The 27,417-nt window shown below is 41.8% G+C and overlaps 1 protein-coding gene across 3 annotated transcripts; it reads right to left on the bottom strand.

Moving 5' to 3' along the window:
* Positions 1–3: 3 nt before the first annotated feature.
* On the bottom strand, positions 4–25,859 carry myh11a (myosin, heavy chain 11a, smooth muscle). 3 transcript variants are annotated; one of them, XM_027282333.1, is made up of 43 exons: positions 25,704–25,859; positions 22,210–22,574; positions 21,911–22,067; positions 16,953–16,980; positions 13,545–13,644; positions 13,383–13,409; positions 11,418–11,510; positions 11,253–11,316; positions 10,842–10,940; positions 10,459–10,602; positions 10,264–10,359; positions 10,001–10,119; positions 9,734–9,886; positions 9,456–9,629; positions 9,136–9,309; positions 8,865–8,979; positions 8,494–8,687; positions 8,158–8,279; positions 7,995–8,064; positions 7,733–7,893; positions 7,452–7,560; positions 7,194–7,325; positions 6,786–6,992; positions 6,492–6,629; positions 6,278–6,401; positions 5,992–6,163; positions 5,635–5,847; positions 5,403–5,547; positions 5,088–5,294; positions 4,883–4,987; positions 4,625–4,777; positions 4,211–4,459; positions 3,901–4,113; positions 3,604–3,816; positions 3,326–3,487; positions 3,090–3,218; positions 2,918–3,006; positions 2,700–2,823; positions 2,402–2,610; positions 2,174–2,282; positions 1,876–2,048; positions 1,561–1,593; positions 942–1,078 (listed from the first exon to the last, which is right to left on the bottom strand). In XM_027282333.1, exons 2-42 carry the CDS (start codon positions 22,549–22,551, stop codon positions 1,569–1,571), a joined length of 5,832 nt encoding a protein of 1,943 aa, XP_027138134.1. In that variant the 5' UTR covers positions 22,552–22,574; positions 25,704–25,859; the 3' UTR covers positions 942–1,078; positions 1,561–1,568. The 3 variants fall into 3 exon arrangements, with proteins under 3 accessions (XP_027138131.1, XP_027138133.1, XP_027138134.1); XM_027282330.1 differs by lacking the exon at positions 1,561–1,593 and having other exon boundaries at positions 4–1,078; XM_027282332.1 differs by lacking the exons at positions 1,561–1,593; positions 13,383–13,409 and having other exon boundaries at positions 4–1,078.
* Between the last annotated feature and the right edge of the window lie 1,558 nt (positions 25,860–27,417).

Here is a 27,417-nt window from a genome sequence, read left to right on the forward strand (position 1 = left end):
TTTTTTTTAAAGATCTTTATTTCTTGTGCAGGTGGTTCAACAATTAATAGATACGTTTGGTGTCATGTAAACATCAGTTGATTACATTAAACATGATCAATGAGAATGAGTTGGCTTAGGGTCATCAGGGGCTTTTTGAACATGGACAATAAATCTGGACCGAAAAAGAAAATGAAGTGCTGCTAAGTGCCTAATACTGAAATCTGGATCGTGCTTTGAGAGTTGAGGGTTACCCTAAACCTTGTCTGGAAAACATTCTGGAGCTTGAGCAAAATTAATCTAAACACATCTGGGCACAAGAGAGGTGCAAATAATATATAAAGGTGACTTTAGAAAATGTAAGAGGACAGCTAAATATTTGTTTGTTGGGGTACAAACAAGCAGCACTGACTGGATGCAGATTGTGTATAGAAATGTATCTACATATCCAATCCGTTTAATTCCACTTCAGTGCCGCTCTGAAACACTAACAGCAGTCACAGGCAACAGGACGACAGTCGCTGATAATAGTTACAGATCCATAGATTTACATGATGTCTCTGCTTTTAAGTTCTATGGTATTGTGGAGACCCGAGGCTTTGCTGGCAGGTTAGCGTGGTAATTAGAGGCGCCTTGTGTACAAAACCTGGCATAATGAAGACACAGTCATTCAGTGCAGTACAAAACAGTGTCAATTAAAAAATAAAATAATAAAATAAAAGGAACAGCAAATCACACATCAGCAGAGCCAACAAACCTCACTTCCTAGTTGTTATCAAGTCCTTCTGACTATTGTGTGTCAAGAAAAGGTGCGGAAAGATCAGTACACTATTGGAAAATGGGATAAGATATATATTTTGAAGTGATATGGAAGAACTAGATAGCATAACAGGCTTTGACGTTTTTGCTGTTGAAGTGGCAGTCCTTGCCCTGGTAGGTAATTCTGATTTCTGGTTATTTTGGCATCCCTTACTCCGCAGACTTGGTTCCATTAAAGTCGCTTTGGGAGTCGGCCTCCTCCTCTGAGGCATCCTCGATTACCCTTCTGCCTCCGCCCATACGCCGAGTTGCGCTGCCAAAGGAGGGCTCATTTCCACGCCTAAAATCCCACAGAGATGTACACACACACACACAAGACAGCGATACAAAGACAGAAAACATATCCCCATAGTGAGAGGCGTGATTATGTGACAGTGCCTGAGCTGGTTAAAGTTTGTTTAAAAACCAACCAGGGTGTTGATGAAGTACAGAATACAGATTGTGCTTTGGTAACAGCTCAAGCACGCTGGTTATCTTTGTAACTCATTTGACTCCTGGCTCAGGAGAATGAGTTTGGTTTATGGCAGTTAAACCAAGCACTGAGAAAAATATGGCCACCAGTTAGAAATTGATGTAATGGCAGGTCACTCGCTGCCCAGTATACTGTTTTTTTTCTATGGAAATTATGAAGTTGATGAGCCATGTTTCTCTCAGTTAGGCCCAATGGAAGAAATTAAGAGCATTAAAAGTTTGTGCGGGAATGAAAAGTCATAGTAAGTTAATAAGAAACGGTGATGGGGTAACTTTTAGGCGCAGAGGTACCTGCTGTGTTACTCCTTGGGTTCAGGGTTGCCTCTGGAATAGAGATGGACACCATTGTTTTGCTCAATAAGGCCATCTGAATGCTTTAAATAACCAACCCTCTGAAAATGACTCAGTGTGCACTCAAATGTAACTGACCTGAGAACAGTTATAGTTTACGCTATTTGAGTTGATTCATTTGGGTGAAAAGACATAACACAGATTATTTACCATTCTGTGTCCCGTTGTAAGGTCACAGGAATAAAAAGTTGAACAAGACGAACCGTCTTTCCTACCTAAGAAAAAACTCTTCTTCGCTAGGTCACTCCGTCCTACCTGAGTTTGCTCTTGAGAGAGTTGACCTCGCGGCTCATGGCATCATTGGCCTCGGTGGCTTCATCCAGCTCGCGCTGCAGCTTCCTGCGGGCGGCTGTAGCGCGCTGAGACTCCTCCTCCGACTCCTCTAGCTGCCGCTTCAGCTGTTTCATGCGGGTATTCGACTTTTCCGCCTGGTAAATGAACAGAGTAATTACGCAAACTTAGTACTCTTTTAATCAATCGATCTGTTCACTGTCAAAATACAGACAAGATGTACAGGCTTGTGTTTGAGCATGGGTGCATTAAGTGATTGTACCTGGTCTTTGTACTGCTCTGCCTGTTTCCTTTCCTCCTCCACCTGCATAATCAGGTCCTTGAGCTTCTTGTCCTTCTGGCGGATGGTCTTGGCAGATGCCTGCTTGTCCCTGAGAATGTAAAGAAGAATTTAGAGAGGACTACAAGTACTCTAATATTGTAATAGTACTGTTAATAAGTGTAATAACACAAAACTTTTAATAAGAAATAATCTTTTTCTGTCCCTGACCTGTTCTCCTGTTCCAGCTGCTCCTCCAGCTGTGCCACTTTAGCCTCCAAGGCGGAGATGGAGGACTTGAACTTGGACTTGACCTGGCCCTCCATCTCCTGCAGCTTGGCCTTCAGCTCCTTGTTCTGGCGCTCCATCTGCTGTCGGGCGCTCTCGTTCTTCTGGGAGGTGGTGCGCTCCGACTGCAGCTCGTTGGTCAGTTGATCCACCTGTGGAGGGAAAGTATGCAAGAAGAGGGGTGAGGCCTCTGCACTCACGAGCCCTTTAATGCAGAAAGCGTCCGCTACTGTTCAGTCACCTGCTGCGTGCTCTTCCTCAGCCTGTCGTTGATGATCTCCATGTTGCTCTGCTCTTCCTCCAGCTCCTCCTCTAGCTGGGAGATCTTAGCTTCCAGGCGACGTTTCTCATCCGCCAAGGCTGACCTGCACATGCGGAGCACAGCAAAAAAAACAAATGTAAACATAATTCATCTTCTGCGTTCATCTCGCAGACAAACAGAGTGAAATCTTCACCCACTTTCCAGAGGAGTTGCTGGACAGCTCATCGGAGAGCTCATCTCTCTCTGCCTCTGCCTGCTTCCGTGCCCTCTCAGCAGCAGCCAGGTCCTAGAAACATATCAGAGGTGAATATTTTATTTCAAGCCTCTGTTCTGAAACATGATGCCGCCTTGATAGAAATCAAACATTACCTCCTGTAGCTGCATGAGCTCAGCTTCCAGACTCTTGGCCTTCTTCTCACTCTCCTTTGCGGAACTCAACACCTCCTCTTTGGCAGCGTGGGCGTCTTCCAGCTCCCTTTGGAAGTCCTTCATCTGGGCCTGGTGGTTTAGTTGTACAATAGTATTACTGAGTACATGCTGAGTCCATTTAATACAGTTCCACTTATTGTCCTGTGTTGAACCTGGTGCTGTAGTTACTCTCTCACCTGGAGTTTGCGGAGCTGTTTGATGGCCTCTTCCCGTCCCTTACTGGCCGTCTCAATCTGTCCCTCCAGATCTTTAATGTCTGTCTCCAACTTCTTCTTTGCTGCTGTCGCCAGGGCCCTCTGCTTACGTTCATCCTCCAACTCGGTCTCCAGCTCGCGAACCTGCAGTCGATATGCATCATTGTTCAGACTACAGACAGCTGATTTGACATTCTCTGACTGTGGATCAGATCAGGATGAATCCATGTGGACGACGAGATATTTTATGCCTCTTTTACCTGCTTCACAAGCTGTCTCTTCTTCTCCTCTCCCATCTCATCTCGTCCCTGGAGGTCCCTCTCGAACTGAGCCTTCAGGGCCTGCATGTTGACCTCCAGACGCAGCTTAGCATCCTCAGCCGCCTGCAGCTCGTCCTCCAGCTCCTCCAGCTGGGTCTTCATCTCTTCCACCTGGGCCTCCAGGCCTCGCTTGGACTTCTCCAGCTCGTGGACCTATCATCAATATATTGTCAAGTTAGCTACTGTATTTTATCACATTCAGTGATATTTGAAATGGAACAATGTTCTAGCACTTACATTTTTTCCCACATCATCCTTGGAGCTGATCAGGTCTTCCATCTCTGTCCTCAGGGCCTTGTTGGCTCTCTCCAGCTCCTCTCTGGAGTCCTGGGCCTCCTCCAGAGCTCTTGCCAGAGACAGAGCCTTGGTCTCCTTCTCTCTGGCCTCGGCTTCAGCACGGTCTCTCTCATCTGCATATTTACTGGAGATACTCTTCTCCTCGGCCAACATCTGGAGTCAAGAGAGGACAGAAAACACTGTTTTAGGTCATAGTAATTAAAGTAGTTTTAAAGTTTTATTGTGTCATTTATTTTCTGATTTAACTGACCTGGTCGAACTTCTTCTGCTTCTTCTCCAGGTTGGACACATTCTGTCTCTGGTTGTCCAGGTCCATCAGTGTGTCCTCCAACTCCTGCTGGAGGCGGTTCTTGGTCTTCTCCAACTTGTCATACGCAGAGGCCTTTTCCTCATACTGGGTGTTTGCTGCCTCCAAATCTCTCTGCAGACGTTTCTTACCTTCTTCCAGCAGCTCGATGTTTCCTGTCATTTCATCTAGCTTCTTCTTTGAATCCGACAACTGAGGACAGAAGACTTTGTTGAGGCACTTATTATGAAGACGTGAGGTTTGCTCAGCCGCCAATGTCTCTGCTAACTTCTTAAGACCTCACCTACGGTAAAACGTCTCTGCCTAATGACTTATAGATTAACCTGGAAATTAGTGACCCCTAGTTTGAACTCTGACCTGGATATTAAGGCTGGACACGTGTCTCTCCACGTTCCTCTTAGCCTCCATCTCCTCTTCAAGCTGCTCCTGCAAGCTATTCTTGTCGTCTTCTGCTTGCCGCAGCTTTGTAGAGAACTGCAGTTTCTGGCGTGTCTCCTCAGCTAGCAGTTCCTGTTGCAGCACACCAGTCAAATGTTATTATGTAGTATATTTGTCATAGAAGAGGTTGCATGTAGACTGTATTGGGATTATAACATATGCAGCTCTAAACTTTACCTGTGAGTCTTGGAGTTGGGAGGTAAGGCTGCTAACGTCTTTGCTCAGTTTGATGTTCTTGCCCTCTGCTTCATTCAGTAGGTTTGTCACACTCTCCAGTTCAACCTGTGTGTAGACAAAGTTGAGGTTGCTGGGATATTTCTGCATATCAGTGAGATAGCTTTTTAAAAAAATTTACAGTGCTGATGTACTTATAGTCATTTACAGTGATCTTAGAGCAGCGCTCTCCCAGCTCGGCCTTCTGCTTCTCGCTGTCGGTGAAGCGAGACTGCAGATCTGCCACCTGACCTTCCAGCTTCTTCCTCTTGTGCTCCCCGTCTTGTTTGGCCTGGCTGAGTGAGCGCACCTCCATGGTCAATTCTGACGTCTCCTTCTCCAGAGCTTGTTTAGCTTTCTCCAGGTTTGTCTTCACCTGAACAGAAAGAATAAAAATACAAGGTGTTTGTCTTTTTTAGAAACGGTATCAACTTGAAAAAACACCTGAGCATTAACAGCGCTGTATGAAATGATGCAGGCCTACTCGTTTGGCTTGCTCCAGCTGCTCTGAGAGCTCCTCTGCAACCTGCGTGTGTTTCTGTCTCATCTCCTGTATCTGGGCCTCATGGGTTCGGTTCTCATCCTCAATGGCTCTCTTCAGCAGGTTCACCTCCTGCTCACGTTTGGCCCTGTATGGATGGATCATGCACGTTATATAATATAATAACTTCATTTAATTCCTTTTGAATACATTCATACAGTCTTGTATGACCAACCTGAGTTCTTGCTGTGTGGCAGTGGTGTCCAATGTGTCTTCTAGCTCAGACTTGAGGGCCTCCAGCTCCTCCCCAAGGTCCCGTTTGATTTTCTCGGCCTTGTTCCTAGCCGCCCGCTCAGAGTCAAGATCCTCTTGCAGGTCGGAAATGTGTCCCTCTAGCTCTCTGATCTTCTTCAGTGCGTTGTTCTTCTGCGCTGTCTCATCTTCTAACCTGAGAAGAAGAAAAGTGCATCAATGAGGATATTTGTTAGCATGACAAGAAATAACTTCCAGGAAGTTACAAGCTGATGTGGTGCTACTGCCTTAGATAAAGTATTGAAGACTAAATCTGTAAATGGACTTGATCGATCTTTACCTCGCCAAGGCATTCTGTAACTCCTCCTCCTTCTTTGCGAGCTGAGCTTTGAGGTCAGCGATCTGGGCCTGCAGGTCGGCTATCTGCTCTTGCATGTCATTCGACTCTGCTTCCAACTTGCGCTTAGCTTTGTCCAGCTCCTGTCGACTCTTCTCTTCTTTTTTCAAGCGGACTAGAAGTATAGCAGGGAGACATCAATTGGCATTTTTTTAAAAACTACAAGTGTGGCTTAGATTGTAACATTAGTAATGCCATTAAAGGGTGTTAAAGCATGGCACATGATTACCCTCTAGTTCAGAGATCATGGACTCATGTTTGTTTTTAAGCTTGGTGAGGTTCTTTGACTTCTCCTCTTCCTCTGCTAGGTTGGTACTAAAGTCTGAAATCCTCTCCTCCATCAGTTTCCTCTCCTACAAAACACCAAACAGGTAATCAATTTGCCAAAGTCTACTTTATTTCTAATGATTGACCAATATAAGAGCCAGTTTATCTATATGTACCTTCAGCAGCTTGTTGTTCTGGTCCTCCATCACCAGGATGTCATCCTCCAGCTTCTTGATCTTTCCCTCACAGGTAACCTTCTCCAGCTGCAGCTTTTGGCGGGCATCTTCCTCCTCCTCCAAATGTTCTTCCAATTCCTGCATGAAAAATAACCATATCTTTAGTTGCTGCTGCATCTCATCATATCATCAGAGTGGACAAATCTGAGCGTGGAAATAAGCGAGGTGACGCTCCTTATCTATATAACAGCTACGAGAAACAATAACTTTATGAACAAAAACAGATGTGTAGACCTGCATCTGCTGTTGCATTTTCTTCTTATCCACTAACAGCGCCTGAGCACGTTCTTCCTCTTCATCCAGTCGTGCCTCCATCTCATGGAGGATCTCCTCCAACTCTTGCTTCTTAGCCCCCAGGCGGACCCTCATTTCCTCTGCCTCGGCATACAGCTCAGTCTCTGCTTGAAGTTGCTCCTGCAGTGCGTTTCTCTCCTCCAGAACCTGCAGTAGATGCACAGGAAAAAATTGGCTCAGTTTCATTGTAGTAGACTCACGTTTTTTAAAAAAAACCTTATTGGCTTGGTTTCGCTCTTGTTAAATAACCTCTGAAAATAAAAAATGGAATGCTTCCACACAGGTTTAAATGGCTGCGACAGAAAATGTAGGCAAAAGAGAGTTTAGAAATGTGTCCTTGTACTTTACCGATGCATGTTTCAAGGTTATCTCCTTCAGCTCAGTTTCAAACTTTATAGAAACTTCTTTGGCTTTCTGGAGCTCTTCCTCCTTCAGACTCATCTCCTCCTCCTGTCGGGTCACTTGCAGCAGAGGCTTAACCTGTGGTTCAGGAGGAGGGGCAACAACACATTTTTAAGATGGACTACATTAAACACAGGAGAAAAGCCTCAAATATATTGTTGTACTGTGGTGTTGTTGCGTTCCTACGCAGAATAATCAGCTGACCTTTGTGAAGAGTCTCCACCACTGCCAGTTCCTTAGTTTGAGGTAGGCAGCACAGTTTCTTTGGATCACTTTCATGGCTGTGAGTTGCTGTTGTCTCTTGACAAATGCCCTAAAAAATACAACAAAAAACAATATATCATGTATGATAAAAAGCAAAAAGACTCACACTACTGCTACATAAAAAGAGACAAATACTATCTAAAAGATTAGATACTGAACTTGTAAACAGTCAAAACGCACAGCACTATTCATTATGTGAGAGTACACATGTATATTCATACTTTCTGGCCAGGAAGCCTCTGGCCTGAGCCTGGAAAGCAATGATGACCACAGTGATCTTCAGATCTCTCTCCTCTTCCAGCTGGGCCAGCACTCCTGTGCGGAAGAAGATCTTACTCTGTCCGATCCTGTACAGGTTGGGGTCCAAATCCAAATGCTTGATCTACACAGACATTAGATCAGTGAGAAAAAGGACGGTCATATACAAACAAAATACAAAATGATCAGTTATTGTGGAGGTGAATTTTGAACTTGTGAGTTTACCATGAGGATGCAGGCTTGTTTGCCATCCATGAATCCTTTGGGGATAGCGTTAGCAGCCAGGATCTCATAACTACCAGACGGGAAAGACAGAAAGAAATGTTGAGAAAGGTTTACAGAAATATTATACACTCTAGTAGCACTTTCTAAGTTAGATAACACTCACCGCTGGCGGAACTCCTGGAAGACGATCCTGTTGGGAAATCCTTGTCTGCAGATTCGGATCCCCTCCAACACACCGTTACACCTCAGCTGCTCCAAGACCAGGTGAGCATCCAGCTTCCCTGCCTGAGGAGAACACCATTTTAGTTTTATTATATTGATCAATTGTATCTGGACAGATCATTAATCTACCACAGAGGCCAACACAGCTGACAGCTGACCTCCTCTTAAACAACATGACCAGTCAGTCTTCTTGTCACCTATTATCCTGACTTTTTTCACTCTGTTTAAATTAGCTGCATCTTGCGAGAAACATTTGTGACATTGCACTTGTCTTTACCCTCTTCTCGTGGTTGGGGATGATGCATCGGACGAAGTTGGGCTGGGTGTTGTGCAGTGTGGTCATAAGTTTGGCCAGAGATTCCTTGTAGAGCTGTCCCACCGTGCGGAACATACCCTTCTTGGTCTTTGAGGTGCTTGGCATGGAGCTGTCTGTCATCTTGGCTAATGTGTCAAGACCCACCACTCTGTCCGCTGAAGTAGACAACACATCATTCTATTGTCAATAAAAGCCCCAACATGTACAATTTTAATGCAGATAAAATGTAAAATGTTTCAAATTAATATGGTTAGTTATTAGCATAAATAATAATGATAAATCCATCACATATATAAATGCAACCAATTGTTGGTAAGGTATGTTTGTCTTACTATCTTTCCAGAGGTCCTGCACAAACTGGCTAGAGGAGCTGCTGAGCAGTGATGTGACGTTGTCATTTAGAGGGTCCATGTTCTTTGTCAACCAGGCCGTGGCATTATAGTCCACCTACAAAACCACACAAGCTTCAATGAAATGTTGTTTTCTTTACAAAATATCAATGGTCATTACAAAAATGTTTTTGACCAAATTATTAAAGTATGTCCTCAACAGGGGATTCCATATCATGGTTTTATCATATAATACACATTCCCTCATACTCACCCTCCCAGCATAATGGAAAATAGAAAACTCTGTCTTGTCTTTCAGCTGTTTAGTTTTGGCGAATTTCACGTGGTTCCCTTGTGTGTTTAAGAGTTTCTCCACAAAGGAGATATCTGTGGCTTTGGGGAACCAGCACTCTTCATCGAGCAGGGCCAGGATGCCTGGAGGGTTGTTCTGCAGAGTTTGAGTAAAATTTTAAATTAAGAAACATTTTACTGAATTGCAAAATATCTGCACTAAGCAGGAGAACTTGGCTTGATGAATGAAAGGGGGGTGGGGATTAAATGAAATTGTGCTTTTATTGTCTCAAGGCCACTCACTGGTCTCTCAATGAGCTCAATGCAGGGCTGCAGGTCAAGGCCGAAGTCGATGAAGTTCCACTCGATGCCCTCCCTCTGGTACTCCTCCTGCTCCAGGATGAACATGGTGTGGTTGAAGAGCTGCTGCAGCTTCTCATTGGTGTAGTTGATGCACAGTTGCTCAAAGGAGTTGTCCTGCAACAAACAAACAAACAGAATTAAAGATCTATATCATGTGTGTGTCAATAATAAAAACAGCTTATTGGTTTCTGACTCATCAGCTAGCAACATGTTCACACCTCAAAGATCTCAAAGCCAGCGATGTCGAGGATTCCCAGGAAGGAGGCTCCCTGACGTTTGGTCTTGTCCAGTGTCTTGTTGACTCGGGCCAGGATCCAGCGGAACAGACGCTCAAACACAGCTTTAGCCAGGGCTTCGGTGGCAAAGTCAGCCTAACAAACACACATGGAGAACATATCTGATGAGAGATCAAAGTGACTGGAAGTGTTTAGTAAGTGCGCTATTTGTTGATGTGATAGTCTGACACGGTGCACTCCCTGTAGTACCTGCTCTTTGGTCTGTGCTTTCTGCACAACCTCTCTGCCCACTTTGATTCGAGGGGTGAGCATGGCACGGGTAAAGTCTGTCACATTGATGCCCTGCAGGTGACACACCTTTTGGGCCGCTAGAGAGAAAGATGTGAAATACGTTGGTATATTTCTTTGAAAAGACATTTTGTTGTATATCTGTAGATATAATTATTTGACTATATTTTAGTTTGTGGAAGTTGGTAACAAGTTTCTAATAGTGAGACATTGTGGTGTCTAACCGGTGTTGTCAGGCATTGTGGCCTGCTCCTGGTTCCTCTCTTTCTTATACTCGATGTTTCCTAGCTGCATGACTGTGGAACACACCTTCAGGATATCTGAAACACAGAAGTTTGACATTTAGAGCCAGCTCTAATCACACTTCGAGTAGCCTGTCTTAATCTGAGATGAGTTAGGATTAGAGTTGCCACTGATACCGAGTCTCTCCTCTTCGGTGAGGCCCATGATACTCATGGCCTCCATAGTCTCTTCATACATCTCGTCATCTTGCTGGCCGGGGATCTGAACGTGGCCCGAACTCAGGAAGCGGTAATTACTGAAGGGCTCCAGAAGAAGCTCCTCTGAAAATATAACAAAGTTGGACAGTTTGAGCACTTTTTCTCAGCTCAGTCTTTCTCAGTTTAACATCAGTAGACGGATTACATAAACCTCTATGCGTTAAGTGAATTATCCAACTTCATGGACATCAAAAGATTTGCATGACAGTCAAAATGAAACCAAAACAGAGTCATACAGACAGTGATGATGTCAATTAAAGTGTTCATTGGCATATAAAGAAAAGCAGTAAAATTTAACTCACCCCGCTGTTTGTCCTTGACACCAGCGATCATGTAGTAGAAGATGTGAAAAGCTCTTTCTGTCTTTGCTTGTCTGATACAGCGAGACTTCTCCAGCAGGTCTGACAGTTTCAGATGTTAAAGAATACACTTTGTGTGGAGGAGGGTTGAGTTCAAAGCAATTTTTGGCTAATCTGCTTCCCTCTCTGTGATTTGTATTACGTCAATAAGATTTTAAAAAAGACACATAAATAAGAATAATAATCTGTGTCACATGACTTTGGCAGCACTGGTACATCTGTGGATTACATATCTAAAAACACAGGGACCAAAACATCCAATAACTATCGTCAAATGAAACAACAACTGCTTATTTAAGGCCTTTTGCTTTAACAAAAGCTTTGCAGCTGCATGGACCCACACAGACAGGATACACGTTTCAATATTGGCTCCAACAATGTAACCAGTCACATCAAAGTTGATCCGAATGAATTTACCCTGTTAGAAGAAGTTACAGGAAGAGATGGTGTGATTTAAGAGAACATGCACATAATATATAAATTGTAAAAGAGTTGTCTGGATATAAATGTCAAACTCACAAATCGGGAGGAGTTGTCATTTTTGATGGTCTTGGCATTTCCAAAGGCCTCCAGGATGGGATTGGCCTGCAGGAGCTGCTTCTCTAGCTCCCCCTAGTGACAGTAACAGTGATATAGAGAAACATTATTACTATGCACTGGTTGATTTCTGGGGTTGTGGTGTAGTGAATGGTGGTGATCAGTGGGAATGAAGTGGTTCAGGGTGGGTATGGGCCGGGGAAGGTTTATCAGAATATCATCACTGATATATGAGCGACAAGTAGAAGGACTTGGAATAGAAATTTCCAGACAAGTAAATCTATAACTAGCTGTAAGATATATATATATATATATATATACACAATATAATTCTTGACTAATCTTCTTGGACTTTCTTCAGCATGTTACACAGACACGTGACCTAAAGACTTCTCCATAACCTTTGACAGGACATGTTAAAATGAGGAGAAGCGGCTGTTGTTGATGTGAAAACAGAGAGAGTGATGAGTGAGGTTATGTCAGGTCAGGCGAGGCATCTGAATAATGTTAACTTTACAAAACCTTTGAGAAATCCTGCAAGTCTTTGCATTCAATGTGTCAGCGAGTTAAAATGATTCACAAACATCTGTGATTTGCTTCCAGCGTGACCAGTGGGTGGAGCTGGATGATGGCTTGGTAAATGAGGCAGACACCCCATCACTCTGCATCGAGCTAATCCACCTGATCAAAGGGGTCTGTGTCAGGCTAGCATCAAGGTCAGGTGCTGTAGACTTCCACCTTAAATACTCTCTCGCTTAAAAACACTCCCTTCAGATACCCTGTAAACGAGCTAAAGTCATGATGGAGAGAAGGGCCATGAAAACAATGATGAAAATGAATGATGGACATGTTCAAACATTTAATTCACTGAGCTTAAAGTAATTTCAGTGAGTTCACAGAAAAAGAATATGAGTTTGAACTTGAGTGATCAAAGTCAGTCTTTTTAAAATGTTTCAGGAAAAACAGGAAAGATACAGACCAGCTCGGGAGATGCAGTTCAGATTTGACAGAGCAGAGGGGAGGGTCTCATTTAAGTCGCTGGGGGAAGGCAAGAAGAGAAACAGAGCAGAGCAAAATGGCAAGAATGCGATAGCTGGGAAAGATTGTTCTTAAACATTTTTAATAATAATAAATAAAACACTCAAATCGATACAGAGAAGCAGTTGGCTGAGTCAAAGCAGTGCAAGAAGAAGAGAGAAAGTGAAAGTTGAGTAAAGTGATCAACCCAGTGCTATTTCTGTACAGGCGAGGTCCATGGGAGCCTCGAGGACAACATACTGTGTGGTGTATCCTCTAGGGCAAAGACCCTGTGTACATGGGGGTAACAGTAAAGAGAAGCATTGCTCTGAGTGCTTGTGACACCTACAACAACACCACAAAGTGCTGTTCAAAAAGAGTTTTTAAGGCTTATAGAGGATGATGGAGCTCATTTTAGCCCAGTCAGGGTGTCGGTCTGACAACACGTTTAAAAAACAGTAAACGCGACCGGACAGGACAGCCATCGACGCACCTCAAGGGAAACAGCGAGTGGGAGGATGTTGAGGAGGGGAGGAAAAGAGGGGGGTATTTTCATTGTGTTTGATAGATAAGAACAGGAGATGGGCATGCTCACACTGTGCTCGTTGATCTGTGAGAGACCCTTTCACTGCCAGGGAGGCTTCAATCTCATCTCCGCTGGCAGTGAGAGGGTGTTCATAGAAGGATGGATGATACAAAACTCAACCAGATAAACCACCCATACAAATGTTAGAGTACACCTCTTCTAACTCAAGAACAGCAAGACTTGGGATCTTGACCCTTGGTGTAAGAAAAAAATAACTAGCAACAGAAAAGAAATTCTTTTGGCTAACTCAGTGACACTTTCTTCATGCACTTAACTAACCTAAGGAAGGGAAACACACAAACACTACACACAGAAACACACTCCGGGCATTCCCCTTTACTCACGTAGGCAAACTGTGCTCCTGATTGTTGCTATTTGGAGGAAATGGCGATATACATGATTAAACTGGACAGTGTCCTATATATGTTGAAGTGTGAGGGAACTGGCTGACAGATCCGAAACTTCAACTTTTAATTTAACATGATCTCCTGCGTGCAGATACTTACAGCACTGCTGTCCTTCTTGCCTTTATGTGAGGAGGCCACAACAGCCAGATACTGGATGACCTTCTTGGTGTTCTCGGTCTTTCCAGCACCAGATTCTCCACTAGAGAGGAAAAAGCGAGCAAGGGATTAAAGGATACAGAGGAGAGATAGTGAAAGAGAATGAGAGAGAATGAGAAGATAAGCAGCACTGACAGGTGCTCTGTTCACAGTTCAATAAACCGGTTTAATTGAATGGAAATCATGTGCAGCAGAGATAACTGCACCAATGTCTGACACAAAGCATAATGTTATTGTTCAGTCTGTCTACTACACTGATCCCTGTATGCCCTCATCCTTCGACCTGCTATCACATTCATAATCAATACCTATTTATGGGAAAATGTGATTTTAAAACCTCCCTTCAATTATTTTAGACCTTTAAAGGAATAGTTGTAAACAAAGAAGGATTTAAAGAAGAATTTTCTTGGCATTTCTGCCTTTAATTAATAGAAGAAGACACAAAACAGAGAGGGGAGAGATAGAGTTGTATGACATGCAAATAAGGCGGTATACATCTTAATGTTTAGGCTAGAATCAGGCTCCCCCCTGTTTCCAGTCTATGCTAAGCTAAGGTAACAGACATGAGGAATGTGGTAACACCCATCTCATCCAACTCTCTGTAACAAAGTAAATAAGTGTCTCTCATGAAATATTGATTCATGCCTTTTAAAAAATGTCTGTCTGTAAGCAGCAGATAACTAATGGCCTGACAACATAATCTCAGAGTAAAAGGTGCTAAAGATTTGTTAAAGGAAATTAAACAGTTAAGTCAAACTTTTTCAAACAGAAGCAGGAACGCATTCTTTCCAGAAAATGATCTAAGACACTTAGAAAGCCAGACATGAACAATACCAGAGCCACCAGTTAGCCGCCCAACACACGGACACATCTTCAGACATGGGTCCATAAAAGGCATGGGATGCTCCCCACGTTGAAGCTTGGCAGCTCTGAGAGGAATCTAATTACTCTATCCTGCTCAGGTTTGTTAAGGACATCCAGGCTCCTACTGTAGGCAGCTGTTAGCACAGTGCCTATCAAACTGCCCTGCTTACCTCTGCTTGACAGGTGACAGTAGAGTGACAGAGTATTTCACCAAGGGTACAATATTGCTAATATTCAGATGTGTTGTTATGCTTTATTTAAATATGTGTGCTGTTCCCTTTTAAAAATATTAATATGATATATATATATATATAGATATATATATAATTATTGTTATTATTATTATTCTGATTATATTATTACAATATATATTATTTGTATGTATGTATGTATGTATATATATATATATATATACACATACAAATATTTTAAGACTTCTCTGCAAAAAAAAAAATAAAGAAAAACCTTAAAAACCGTCTACAACTGAGATTGGACCTGATGAAGCAGTATCAAGGTGATTCTATTAATATTTGCTTTTGCTTTCGAGTCCTCAGCAGGGTCAGAAAAGGCTGCACTCTGCCCTCTTTAGCAACATCCTGTCACTTCATGGCCACTATGTTCATTCCATCAGTCAGTATTTCACACACATGCGCTGAATATTATGCCAAGGAAAATGGTGACCCTGCTGAGATGAAATGTCAACATCTCAAGAATGGATTTAGTTGGCTCTCAGCTACTTCCCATGGCAAATTATTTCTACTGTGAGGACGAATCTGAGGAATATGAAAACAGCTCTGCAATGTATGCTACATGTTTACGTTTTTTGTTGACACTGTATCAGAGAGGTATGAGATATTTTTTAAGTTTTAGTTTGTGGTGGCTTTAAGAACAAGAAAGCAAAATTATGTGGAAGGCCTCTGGGATAAATGGCTGTAAAAGCAATACCGCCAAAGAACATGCAGTACAGTGCAATTAAACATGTGTGTATGTGAACAGGATGGTGTGTTTGCACACAGGCAAGGAGGAGGACGTCATACATGACATTCCATAATGCACCAGAAACATTTCTCCCATATATGGCTCCAGGCTGAGACCAGCTGTAGCTCAAATTGACTTCCATAGAGACTGTTTCAGCTTTTTGCTTTAAACTGTTTTAACTAATGTTTCATGTAAGTTGTCTTATGTTATGTGAGACAACTGTTTGTTACCAGAGCTGTTAACCATCACTTTTCAGGCACATAAATACCAGCAACATTTACCAAATCTTCCATCTGATAAAGAAATCTTGATAGTTAAGGAAATGCGCTGATGCGATTAAAGAATTAGCTGCATCCTGGCATCAGTGAATTTCACCATGAATTTAGAGTAGAAAGAGTCTTGAGGGGGAAGAGTCCTTCCTTTCATTCCTTTAATGGTAGCACTGAATGCTGAGCAGCAATGGTGCTAATGTGAAAGAAAGGAAACACTGCAATGTTTACGTAAAGCTGTACCAGCTCCGTGATGCTAATCAGCCAGTTCAAATGACTGCACTGAAGTGAGAAAAGAACACATTACATTGTAGGTCCATCTAGGGAGCGCTATGATATGTGGGGTTTTTGTTTTTTATCTCATATTTGGTCTGTCTCTGTTTGTTCAATTTAGTGCATAAAAGTCTCCAAAGTTATCCTTCTGATGATGTAAGCTGTCCATTTTTATTTTTAATAGAAGCCAGTGGCATGTTCAGTATGCAAGAGTGGAAAATTAGTTTGTAGAGAGCGACCTAAGTGCCAATAGTTCCTAGAAGACGAAGGCAATACAGAAAATCTGAATTGAATCATGGCCTCGGCATACATACAGCATTCATACAACACGCAAAGCCAATAAGTCACTAAAACAAGAAAGGAAAAATACATTACTGGGTTTGTTGATTTAACTTTTGATGACTTAAAGTCAAATTCAGGCCAGTCCAAAGATCAGGCTATTACTGCCAGACAAAAGGAGGCTGGTTTGTCCCTGGATGAACGATGCCTCAGTCAAAGTTCTCAATAATTAGCTTGAAATAAACAAACAAAATGGAGCCCAAACATTTGGAGAGCTAATCTGGCTCTCCCATCAGGATGCAGGGTGTACTTCCTGACCGAGGGTCCAAGAGGGGAGCAAGGCCACAGCCCTCTGGGAGTGCTGTGGACGCATTAGTGCTCATCCAGTTCGGCATCATTTCGATACAGCACACATTTCACTGCAACATAACTCAACATCCCAGAGCATTCTGCATCCACCCAGAAACCTCCAAATACCAGGGTGATATTATGAATGATTTCTTGCTGTTTGAGGCTGTGTGCTGAGAGAGCAGAGAGGTATCTCATTTGTTTAACTCTGCGTTTACACAAGCATTATGTAACTGTTCTTCCACACATACACAATTTACACATAAAACCTTCCTTCTAGCATTCATTCATGTGACATCTAAGAAAAAAGAAAAAAGATAGGGATCAAGTTTTTACTTACGTGCAGAGAATAGACTGGTCCTCACGATCTGTAAGAACAAAGAATTTATAGGGTTAGACACATTTTGCGACAACTCATTCACAAATATACAGGATGTGAGTGCCTGGATCACTTATAAAGACATCAAAATGATGTGGTAAACCAGAGGAATCTACAATAACCAAAGTACAAATATGTATTACCAGCACTATGTCTGGCCCCAGGATATTTGTACAGTCATACACAATAACACAGTACACTACTGTACATACCACATGTCAAACCACAAGCCTTTCTCCATGAATAAAGATCAATCTAGTTAAATGTAAGACACCACCTGGGACTCAGTTCAGTTCAACACTTTTGGAGGTTGCTTTGCAAAGTCTGCCTAAACAAACATGTAACTCCCACTAGTACTTTGATTTTTAACCATGAAAATCAATTCTGAATGTGCTGAGCAATGACTCATTATGCTGTCTCCAAAAATACTCCTTGGAGAATACACTGATTCCATGTAAGGCTATTTGTAACTGTATCCTACAATGCAAACCATCCGTGGGGGAGTACAGAGAGTACTGCTAAGACAAAAGATAACTTTGCTGTCAGATTTTGACATTAAACCTCTCAGCAGATGACACCTTAAGCTGTGCTGCGAAAAATGTTCCAATGTGGGAAAAAGACGGTGAAGAGCATTACTCATGTGCAGTGTCATCATTTTCATACTGTGATTTACCATGTGCACGACACACACACGCATTTACACTGTACGGTCTGCTTTGAACTGAACTGGCTGCTGGCCACTGGTTTCATTCCTTAAATACAAACACAAATGCTGCAGACTCCCTCTCTACACTTCCTAATTAAGGCAGATAAAGAGAGAGAGAGATAGAGAGGGAGAGAGGGAAGTGGCCAGAGTTGTGAACTTAACTTGTAAAACATCCAAAAACAACACTTTCTGTCACTGTTTGTCACAAATATTAAGAATATTTCTGTGACAGTCATTCAGTTGCGTAATGTAATGTAATTTAAAATCTGATTACATGAGAATGTTGAAGTCTGTCTGTCTAGCAAGCGCTGTATATACACTGGGAGTGCAAAAAAACAACACATCAGTCATCGGCTGCAGGGGACAGCAGATCCCTGTGGGAATTTCATATTTTTATCTCTTTGACATCAAAGACTAAAGCCCAATTTCGGAGAAAATGGGATCTCAGCCAAGCCTTCAGGAACAATGTTTCAAAGCTACAGAGCATTATCTGGATTTGTTTTAGTCATGCACCACTTCCACTCTAACATGTGAAGTGTTCATACTATAGCACTCAGTATAGAACATCCGGCATCATTAATCACTACTTTATGGGAAATCCCACTAATGCATCAACAATAACAACTCCCTGCTGGCCACAATGGCTCATATGGTTAATAGATGTGCAGTTTTTATTCTCACACTTTTGGTATTTGAGGACTCTTGAGAGCACGTATGCTACAACAAACCCTAAGATTATTCTGAAGCTTTACATTTCTTGGATAACAGTCTTTGAAACAGCTTCAAGACCTTGCCTGTTATGTATGTTATGAGACCTGCAAATCAAAACCTGCAGCTAATCTCTTCTTTAAAACCTCACAAATTAGTGAAAGCAACTCACCACATCTGGGCCCTCACAGAAATCTGAACCCATGTTAGACACAAACAGGTAATGTATCTTTAAATCAGATATCGCAGGCTTTTAAACAACTTATCTAAAGAGGTCACTGTGGTAAAATCTATAAAAATTAGGATTATACTGGGGTTCAATTCATAAATTGTGTGTGTGTGTGTATCCTGTCTTTTGCATGTCTCATGCACTTCCCTAATTTGGCCTGTTTTACTGGGGCTGGCAGGGAGAGATCATTATAAATCAATAGTACAAGGACAGGAGAGACATGTTAGGGTAGTATTATTTGGATAAGGAAACATCCAGAAAACCAAAAAAGGAAGTTATGATATTATCTGTATCAGTGGGGAGGTGTCTGAGACAGCCCATTGAAAAATTTATAAGAACCAAGCGTTAGAGGTCTACAGGGAGCCTTTTCTCTGTAACCCCTTTTTGTGTGTTGCACTGTTAAACGCTCCTTCTTGTACAAGAATAATAAATTCAACTTAAACTTTGAAACAAACACATTAAAAACATTCCCATGACAAAATTTCTGTCACATTTTAAAACTCACTTAATAGATAGAGCCCCTATTGTGTGATAGCTTCTTATTAAGTGTTTATTACCTCATTTCTGACTGACAGTCTAGTCATTGCTTTTGCTGCTGACTTCTTTTGCTTACTTTGCCATACAAATCAGTATAAAGTCATGTTTTATTTTTGAAGACTGAATGGGTGGTCTGTGAGCTTCAATCAATCGTCATTTCATATATCATGAGCCCAAGTAAACGTGGGATTTGTTTAGTCTGAAATAAATGCAGCATATCGAGACGCACTTGTTTTATTGTGCTCATAGTGTCGTGGGTGGTACGAAGTGTGTGAACCGAAAATGGCCTCCAAGTTGCAGCTGTATGTGTTTTTCTGCAGCGATGAGCTGAAGAAGTGTAATCCAAACACCCACACAAACACAAATCAATCCTCCCCTTCTTGTTTACTTGTGACAATTTGTTTACACAGCATAGATGCAGCGATAAATACAATAGTTTCCTGTATACCAGCCTGATGGAATTTAAGATCCTCCAATGTACACATCTTAGTGACATTTGCATACCTAAAGCCAGAGACAGCATTAAGGCACATTATAAAAGGCCCAGTGCAGATTTCCGATATTTACAATGATAGTGCCAAAAGAATGCAGCAAATTAAACATGATCTTAACATTTAATCTGATGTTATGGTATGCCCATCCACAGATTAGAGGTGGATATTGATATTGATATTTCACCACCACTTATAGCATTAACTCAAAACCTTAGCTTACGGTGTAGTTTATCAGAAAACAACAGTCAGTACAGTTAGATTAATGTGGAATGGAGTGTGTAACAATGTATATTCTTGACATATGACATCATATGGGAGTCAACACAAAACTCATAGTAGGCTCAGTAAAAATATCAATCTGTGATTACACAAGTTATCATGGATGGGTGGATGCTTTAAACGTGATCTCTCACATCAAAACAATCACAAAAGATTGTGGGAGTTGTTGTCTTCATTATCATTATCATCGCATCATAATTACTGTCTTTATCTGACATGAGCCCACAAAATCTTACACACTGGACCTTTAAATTAGAAAATGACAGAACACCAAACTAATATCAAACATGTGTGTTCTTATGGAGTGCAGATTTGCAACGCAACATTTTATCTGTTGAAGTAAATTAAGTTATGGACACACAATGAAAAGGTAAGTGTGTAAAAAGCCTTAACGTGCTGCAAAAACACGAGTTTGTGGTTGTTCATGATGCTATCTTCACATTCTTAAACAGAAGTCCCCTGAGTGGAAAAACGCCTTTTCTCTGTTGGGATTTTCTATCCCTGGTCTGGTCCTATTGACATATGTGATCCACGGTATATGTAATAAAAAGAAAAATCATTTGAAAGATATTTCTACATCTACACCCCCCAATCTCTTCTTGTGTAGCACAAATGTATTTTTTTTAGCTGACTAACTGGATTTGACAGCATTATCATCAGTTTTAGCAGATAATTCCACTTTCTTTGGGAAAGTGAAGTTCTCTAAACAATTACTTCCTAACTTCTATGTAAATCCAGTCCAAACATCCTGCTTCAGCGAAAGACTCATCAAACTAAAGGAGAGAAGTACAATCTCAGACCCATTTAATTGGACCAATTTGGGGAGTTTGTAAGAGCTTGTTTCTGTGCATGATGCTATCTTTCATTCTCAAATAAAAGTCCTATAAGTGAAACATTGCGTACAGTGTATGTAAACAGTAAAATCATTTTTAAGACACTTTGACATCTATATCCCCGAACCCTCTCTTGTGTAGTAGAAATGTTGTTTTCAGCTGGCTAACTGGATCTAACAGGATTAACAACAGCTTCAGCAGCTCTCTTTGCAGCCAGTAGGGTTGGGTGGTATATCCCATCTTCTTTGAGGCTTTCTAAACAATTACTTCCTAACTTTTATGTAAGTCCTGTCCAAACATCCTGCTTCATTGGATGACTCTTCAAACTAAAGGAGTGAAAGGAGTGACCAAAAGAGATATGAATACAGTTTGAAGAAGGGGAGGCTGCTGAAGCAGGAAATATTTAATGGCCCTCCACCCATCTCTCAATCCAGATGTCAACTCCTCTGAGAGACCATCCTCACGCCAACATCAAGTCCAGTGGGCACGACCCCCTGCAACCACAGGAATCAAATTGTATGGGAAACCAGATGCTCTAAAGTCGTACCACTGCAGGGTTCTCCAAGAGCCATTTATCGTTAGTGTGACTCTGCTCAGGCCACTTATCACTTACTTTGTACTGGACTGCCAGCAGATAGCTGAAGTTATGGGGCTGGGACTGTACATAATAATAAATACCGTTCTGCATTTGAAACTAAGCCTGACAGTTTGCTGTTCTTACTAACCACTTTGTCAACATGACAGAGATAAATGCTGCCAGCTGTCATCACTCAGACATAATTGAGACTTTTAACAGCTGATACCACAGCTCACACATTCCAAGCTTTTAAAGATACCCAGAAAACACTTCAGTTTGACAGAAATCAAATGGACACACAGGAAACCAGCAGCTTTGAACCGCATACGCTAACAGTTTGATTAGTTATGTGCCTCTGTGTTTGATCAGATCAGTTTCAGTTATTGGATACTGGGCAGGGAGTAACTCTGGACAGTTCACAGAGCTAATAAAGCTAGAAACACAAAACGCTGGACACTTCATTCATTATAAGCACACAAGGAAGAAAAAAAAAGACCAGGAATGATACCTCTGCTCCATCAGATAAACATGAGTAGACCTGGATATCACATCTTACCTTGCATCATGTTCCTGTAGGCATTATCAGCGATGGAGTAGATATGAGGGGGGACTTCATGTCGTTTCTTCCCTTTGTACATGTCAACGATCTTCTCTGAGTAAATTGGCAGCATTTTATAGGGGTTCACCACCACGCAGAACAGGCCAGAGTACGTCTGAGAGATGAGATCACATGGAAGATAGAGCATGTGTGAGGACTGCTGGTACATGTTTGGGTTCTTGTATCTTGTACTACACATTATTAGAGTGTGAGTGTATGACTGTGGGAGCATTTATATATTTTTACTGCATACTTACATAAATAAGGCCAGAGAAGTACCTCTCGCGGATATTGTGCAACACAGAGGCTTCGTTCAGGCAGGTGAGCTCAGCCATGTCCTCCACCTTGCTGAATTTGGGGGGGTTCATCTTCTGGATGTCATCCTTGTTGACTGTCATCTTCTTGGCATTGTCGGCCAGCTCCACCAGCACCTCGTCGCCGTGCTCCTCCTTGATGCTGGCCGCCTCAAAGCCATGCTTCTCTGACGGGACCCACACCAGCTTCTTGGCCGACCAGTCGGCCTGAGCCATGGGGCTGTTCAGGAAGTCTTTGTCAACAAAGAGGAACTTCTCGTCATCGGCTGGAGCCTTCTTAGACATCTTGGATTAAGGTGGAGGGCCAACTGTTGAAGGAAACAAATGAGTTGGATGATGAAAAAGAGTGAATGATAATGGAGGCAAAGATGGAAGGGAGGTGAAAAGGAAGTAAGGAAGGAAGGAACTAATGTAGGAAAGAAAGCAAGGGGGAACAAAGCAAGGCAGGAAGGAAGGAAATAAATAAAGATGAAAAGGCAAGAAAAGGCAGGAGACGTGCTCCAAAAAGTTTCCTCCTGCCTGTAACTCAAAGAGTTAATATGTTTTATCCATCGGGGAGTTCCAGGGTGCAGTTATTCTCACAGACCTCCACCCCCCCCTCGACCCTACACTTTCACATACACCACAAGGGAGACGCACAAACAATTCCCCTCCCAATTGAGATACAAAAGATTGAATAAACTCTGTAACAAATACAAGTACATTTTCTCAACAGCTTTATCTGAAATACTAACTGGCATTTACCCATGCACAATCACTAAGCCAGTTATTAATTGACAAGATCCATTTTTCCATATCTTTCCCCCTCCATCTCTCTCGCTCTTTCTCTCTCTCTCTCTCTCTCCCTCTGCGAGGAGGCTTCAGTCTCGTGCTGTGATGACCATATATGGGCCCCTTCTCTGGAGCAGGACTCTTTTCTGCGGACCTAAACAGCAAGGCAAGTGAACTCCCAAACAAAGCCCATATAGGGAATAGTATGTCTCTTACTGGCCTCGTCGTTTACTCCAAAATGATAACAGCGGCAGGGAGCCTCAGGGGGGCCCAGAGATTTTTTACAATCATGCTTCATATGGGCCCCTAGCGGCATTCATTTTTGCATGCAACAGGCAGTGGCTAAATCATGAACAAGTGACTGGGAGCATGTCTGGGAGTAGTACCTCTGCAGTGGAACTGTACCTGAACCTAACTATTAATATATATAAGTCATAAATACAGCTTGGTAGCAAATATTTCACCATGTTCTGCACTATATGTCTTAATCTACCAGTGAGTCTTATACTACAATCCATAGCGTGTGTTAAATTTCAGTGGCATCTGAACTACTGAATAGAAAAACTTTGTGATTCCTGGATTACAGACAAGGACTCAGGCTGTTACTTCCCTCCTTCACTCTGTACATCAAGACTGGCACACACTTAATTGAGTGGGAAATATGTAAAACTTGCCCACTTGAGTCTTCTGAGAAAAGCCTTTAAATGTACCCTAGGGACTAGCCAAACCAAGCCACCCAGAAACTACTAAAAGTTATTGCTTAAATATTAGCTGTAGACAGAGAGAGACACTTCCTATTTGTCAAAACCTGCAGAGCCAAAGTCCAATGAGGCAAGGATAGTTCTGAGGAAACAAGGAAGGGAGCAGCTGATGCTTTGATGACCGGCGATTTCTGCAGATAAAAGTAAATAGACTTTTCCTGACACCCCCTCGTCCACCCCATGGCAAAGGGTGTGCAGCCAATCAATGTCCTCCTCCTCAGACTCTTTAACTTTCCTCACCACTGTGGCTTAATGCCTTTGTAAAGCCTCCTCTCGCTGTCTGTGTTGTGTCAACACAGCTTTGTAGTCAGCCGGGGTATCTTGAAGACAGCCGTCTGAAGTGAGGTTGACAGGATAACAGGTTGATGCACACTGACTGGAAATTTACAGGATGATAAGGGCTCAGCGCCATTACAAGACTTTGTTTGTCACCACATGCAGACCAAGCTCCCCATACTGCATTATAATTAATGTGACACAGTCATACCATAAATTACTGAAAAGAATATTAATTTTAAGACAGGAACAGGAACAGGAACACCCTTTGCAGCACACAAACCGAATCCCCTGCTCAGTTTAGTGCAAACCATCAACCCAAAGCAGTGTCACATTTCTGTCTATCATTGTCAGCAATGATCTTAATCACACCAAGGCTGAGGAGAGAAAATTATACAAATCTATGATGTGTAATAGCTCAATTTTCCTCATAATAATAAACAAGTGGAACTGTCACCCAGGAGACTACGTGACCGTTCTATTTGTGGATGAAAGAGGTTGACCTGCAGGGCCTGTGAATGATTTTACTCATTTCCTCTCTTGGCTTGTTTCACAAACATTCTTCCCGTTATCATCTTGTTAATAAACCCTAACACATTAGGATTTCCATGCACGTTCCTTGTATAGAATGTATCCTGATGAGGATCACACCGTGAAAATAATTAAATCATGAAGACTAAAATAGACTAATGACGACACTCCCATTAGAGATAAGGTCCCACTCTGTGTTTGGCTGCAGGACTGTCCATTTAAGTACAGACGTGGCAACCAAATAAACTCTCAACGCGTCACTTCCTTTTCTTTGAGAGATGTCGAAAATGATATGTCAAAAGTGTTTATTGTCAGTATGAGGACATTAAATGAGAGAAATGCTTGTTTTTTTTTGGTTTTTTTTGTTACCAATTGAAACAATTCAATTAAACAAATCCATCAAGTTAAATCAACTCCTTCAAAAGCCATTACTGACACTGGTTTCACTGGTGACGTGTAAAAAACATCAGTACTGTCAGCTCTGACAATGGTGGCTGATTTTTCAGCCGCAAACAAGACAGACAAGCAGCTTTATACAACCATATTTGGAATACAGGAAACTCCATGGTTAGAGTGATGCTGGTGTCTTTACTGAGCTATTCAGACATAACTTCCCCTTTACTAGTTTGCTGTATAGCTACTGCAGCATTGTGCAGTGAATGCAGCATCTTTTTGACAACCAGTTTACTGTCTAAAAACACTTATACAGATTAAATACATGAATCTAGTACTGTATACATGACAACTATTAATAAACTCAATGCATGATGCGCTGTAGACCCAGGAACCTGTCTGGATACAAAATGGTCTCATTTTCTTTAATGAGTAACTAAAAGAAGTGAGGCAAATTGCAACACACACCATCAGAAAAATGCAAGGTAATAAATAAACTAATAAAACTTTTTTTTTTTTTTTTTAAGGAAATAAAAGTACATGAATATAAAAGTTTGTCTGGCATCTTGTTCCACACAATCTTAGCACATAGATAAACAACATACACCCCCCTACCTCTGGGCACTTAAAGTGTGAGAGGGATGACAAGTGCACTGCAGCATCTCCACTCATAAAACAACACTGTGCAGTAAATCATATACTTACATAATATGAAGAAATTTGTTGTTCAGGGGGGCTTTGGGTTTGGAAAGTTAGGGTCTGGAGCGGCCGGTGTCGACGAGGTACTCCAAAAACGAACAGTCCAAATGACCCCCGTCAAATTCAGACCTTTACCATTTAAACTGCGGACTGCTGCGCGAGGGTGGAGCCGCGCGAGCTGGCCCTCCTCCTCCAGCATCGTCTCGCGGCAGGCAGCATCCATTACAGCGACGCAAGAGGCAGAGGACATGCGCACTGCGGACACCAGCGGCTTTGACGAGTCACAGGAAGATGTGATGTGAATGAAGGGGTGCTGAAAGGAGGTTCCTGCTGATAAAACGTTGATAATAAAGTCGATGTAATTAAACGGGGAAACTCTTAGTTGGTGAGTTGGCACAAGGACATGATGTGTCTGTGTGCTATAGGATGTCAGATAAGGTTTGTGTATGAACTTTTGAGGTATTTTGCACTTTATTTTCCATTTTATGTTACTTAATACTTATATACCTATAGCATTTACAGATTAAGATTTGACTTGAAAAGCATACCTTGTATTTATAGGATACTTTATAGGCTCCTCCAACATGGAGGACCTCAGGACTCCCTCTGGCCAAACCTCTAGAAGGTTGGGTGGTGTTAACGAAGGAGAAATTGATATATGATACTGAATATGCCATTCATTTATAGACACTAAATATTCTCACTTTGCTTCCTAAAGCAAAGTTTAAGTACTTATATATTTTGAATACAACACTAACACTAACGAAGGCTCTGTACTACTGTCCCAGTAAGATATGACATTGTTAATGTTATTATGTACACCTGTGCTTTAAAATGTCATCGGTGAAAAAGTCCCGAGGACTATTTTTACCTCACATGTAAGGTTGGGTTTGGGGTATTTTTAGTATTAGCATCTATATTCTTTTTTGTTGTGAGGATTATTCAGTATACAACACGTCAGGTAAAATATTGGGTTACATGATGAAGATAACTACTAAAACCACCAGATTATGCAATCTGCTCTTACTCCTCATAAGGCAAGCTGTCCCCCATCACTGACACCCCCTCGATGTCAGATAAGGTTTGTGTATGAACTTTTGAGGTATTTTGCACTTTATTTTCCATTTTATGTTACTTAATACTTATATACCTATAGCATTTACAGATTAAGATTTGACTTCAAAAGCATACCTTGTATTTATAGGATACTTTATAGGCTCCTCCAACATGGAGGACCTCAGGACTCCCTCTGGCCAAACCCCTAGAAGGTGGGGTGGTGTTAACGAAGAAATTGATATATGATACTGAATATGCCATTCATTTATAGACACTAAATATTCTCACTCTGCTTCCTAAAGCAAAGTTTAAGTACTTATATATTTTGAATACAACACTAACACTAACGAAGGCTCTGTACTACTGTCCCAGTAAGATATGACATTGTTAATGTTATTATGTACACCTGTGCTTTAAAATGTCATCGGTGAAAAAGTCCCAAGGACTATTTTTACCTCATATGTAAAGTTGGGTTTGGGGTATTTTCAGTATTAGCATCTTTAGTATAACATGATATATATTTACATATTTAGTATTAACATGATGAAGATAACTACTAAAACCACCAGATTATGCAATCTGCTCTTACTCCTCATAAGGCAAGCTGTCCCCATCACAGGAATCCCCCTTTACTGTAACCACTCCAAGAGATTCCCCCCCGAGT

The sequence above is a fragment of the Larimichthys crocea genome, chromosome X (genome assembly GCF_000972845.2).
Source record: "Larimichthys crocea isolate SSNF chromosome X, L_crocea_2.0, whole genome shotgun sequence".
In the NCBI taxonomy this organism is placed as follows: Eukaryota; Metazoa; Chordata; class Actinopteri; family Sciaenidae; genus Larimichthys; species Larimichthys crocea.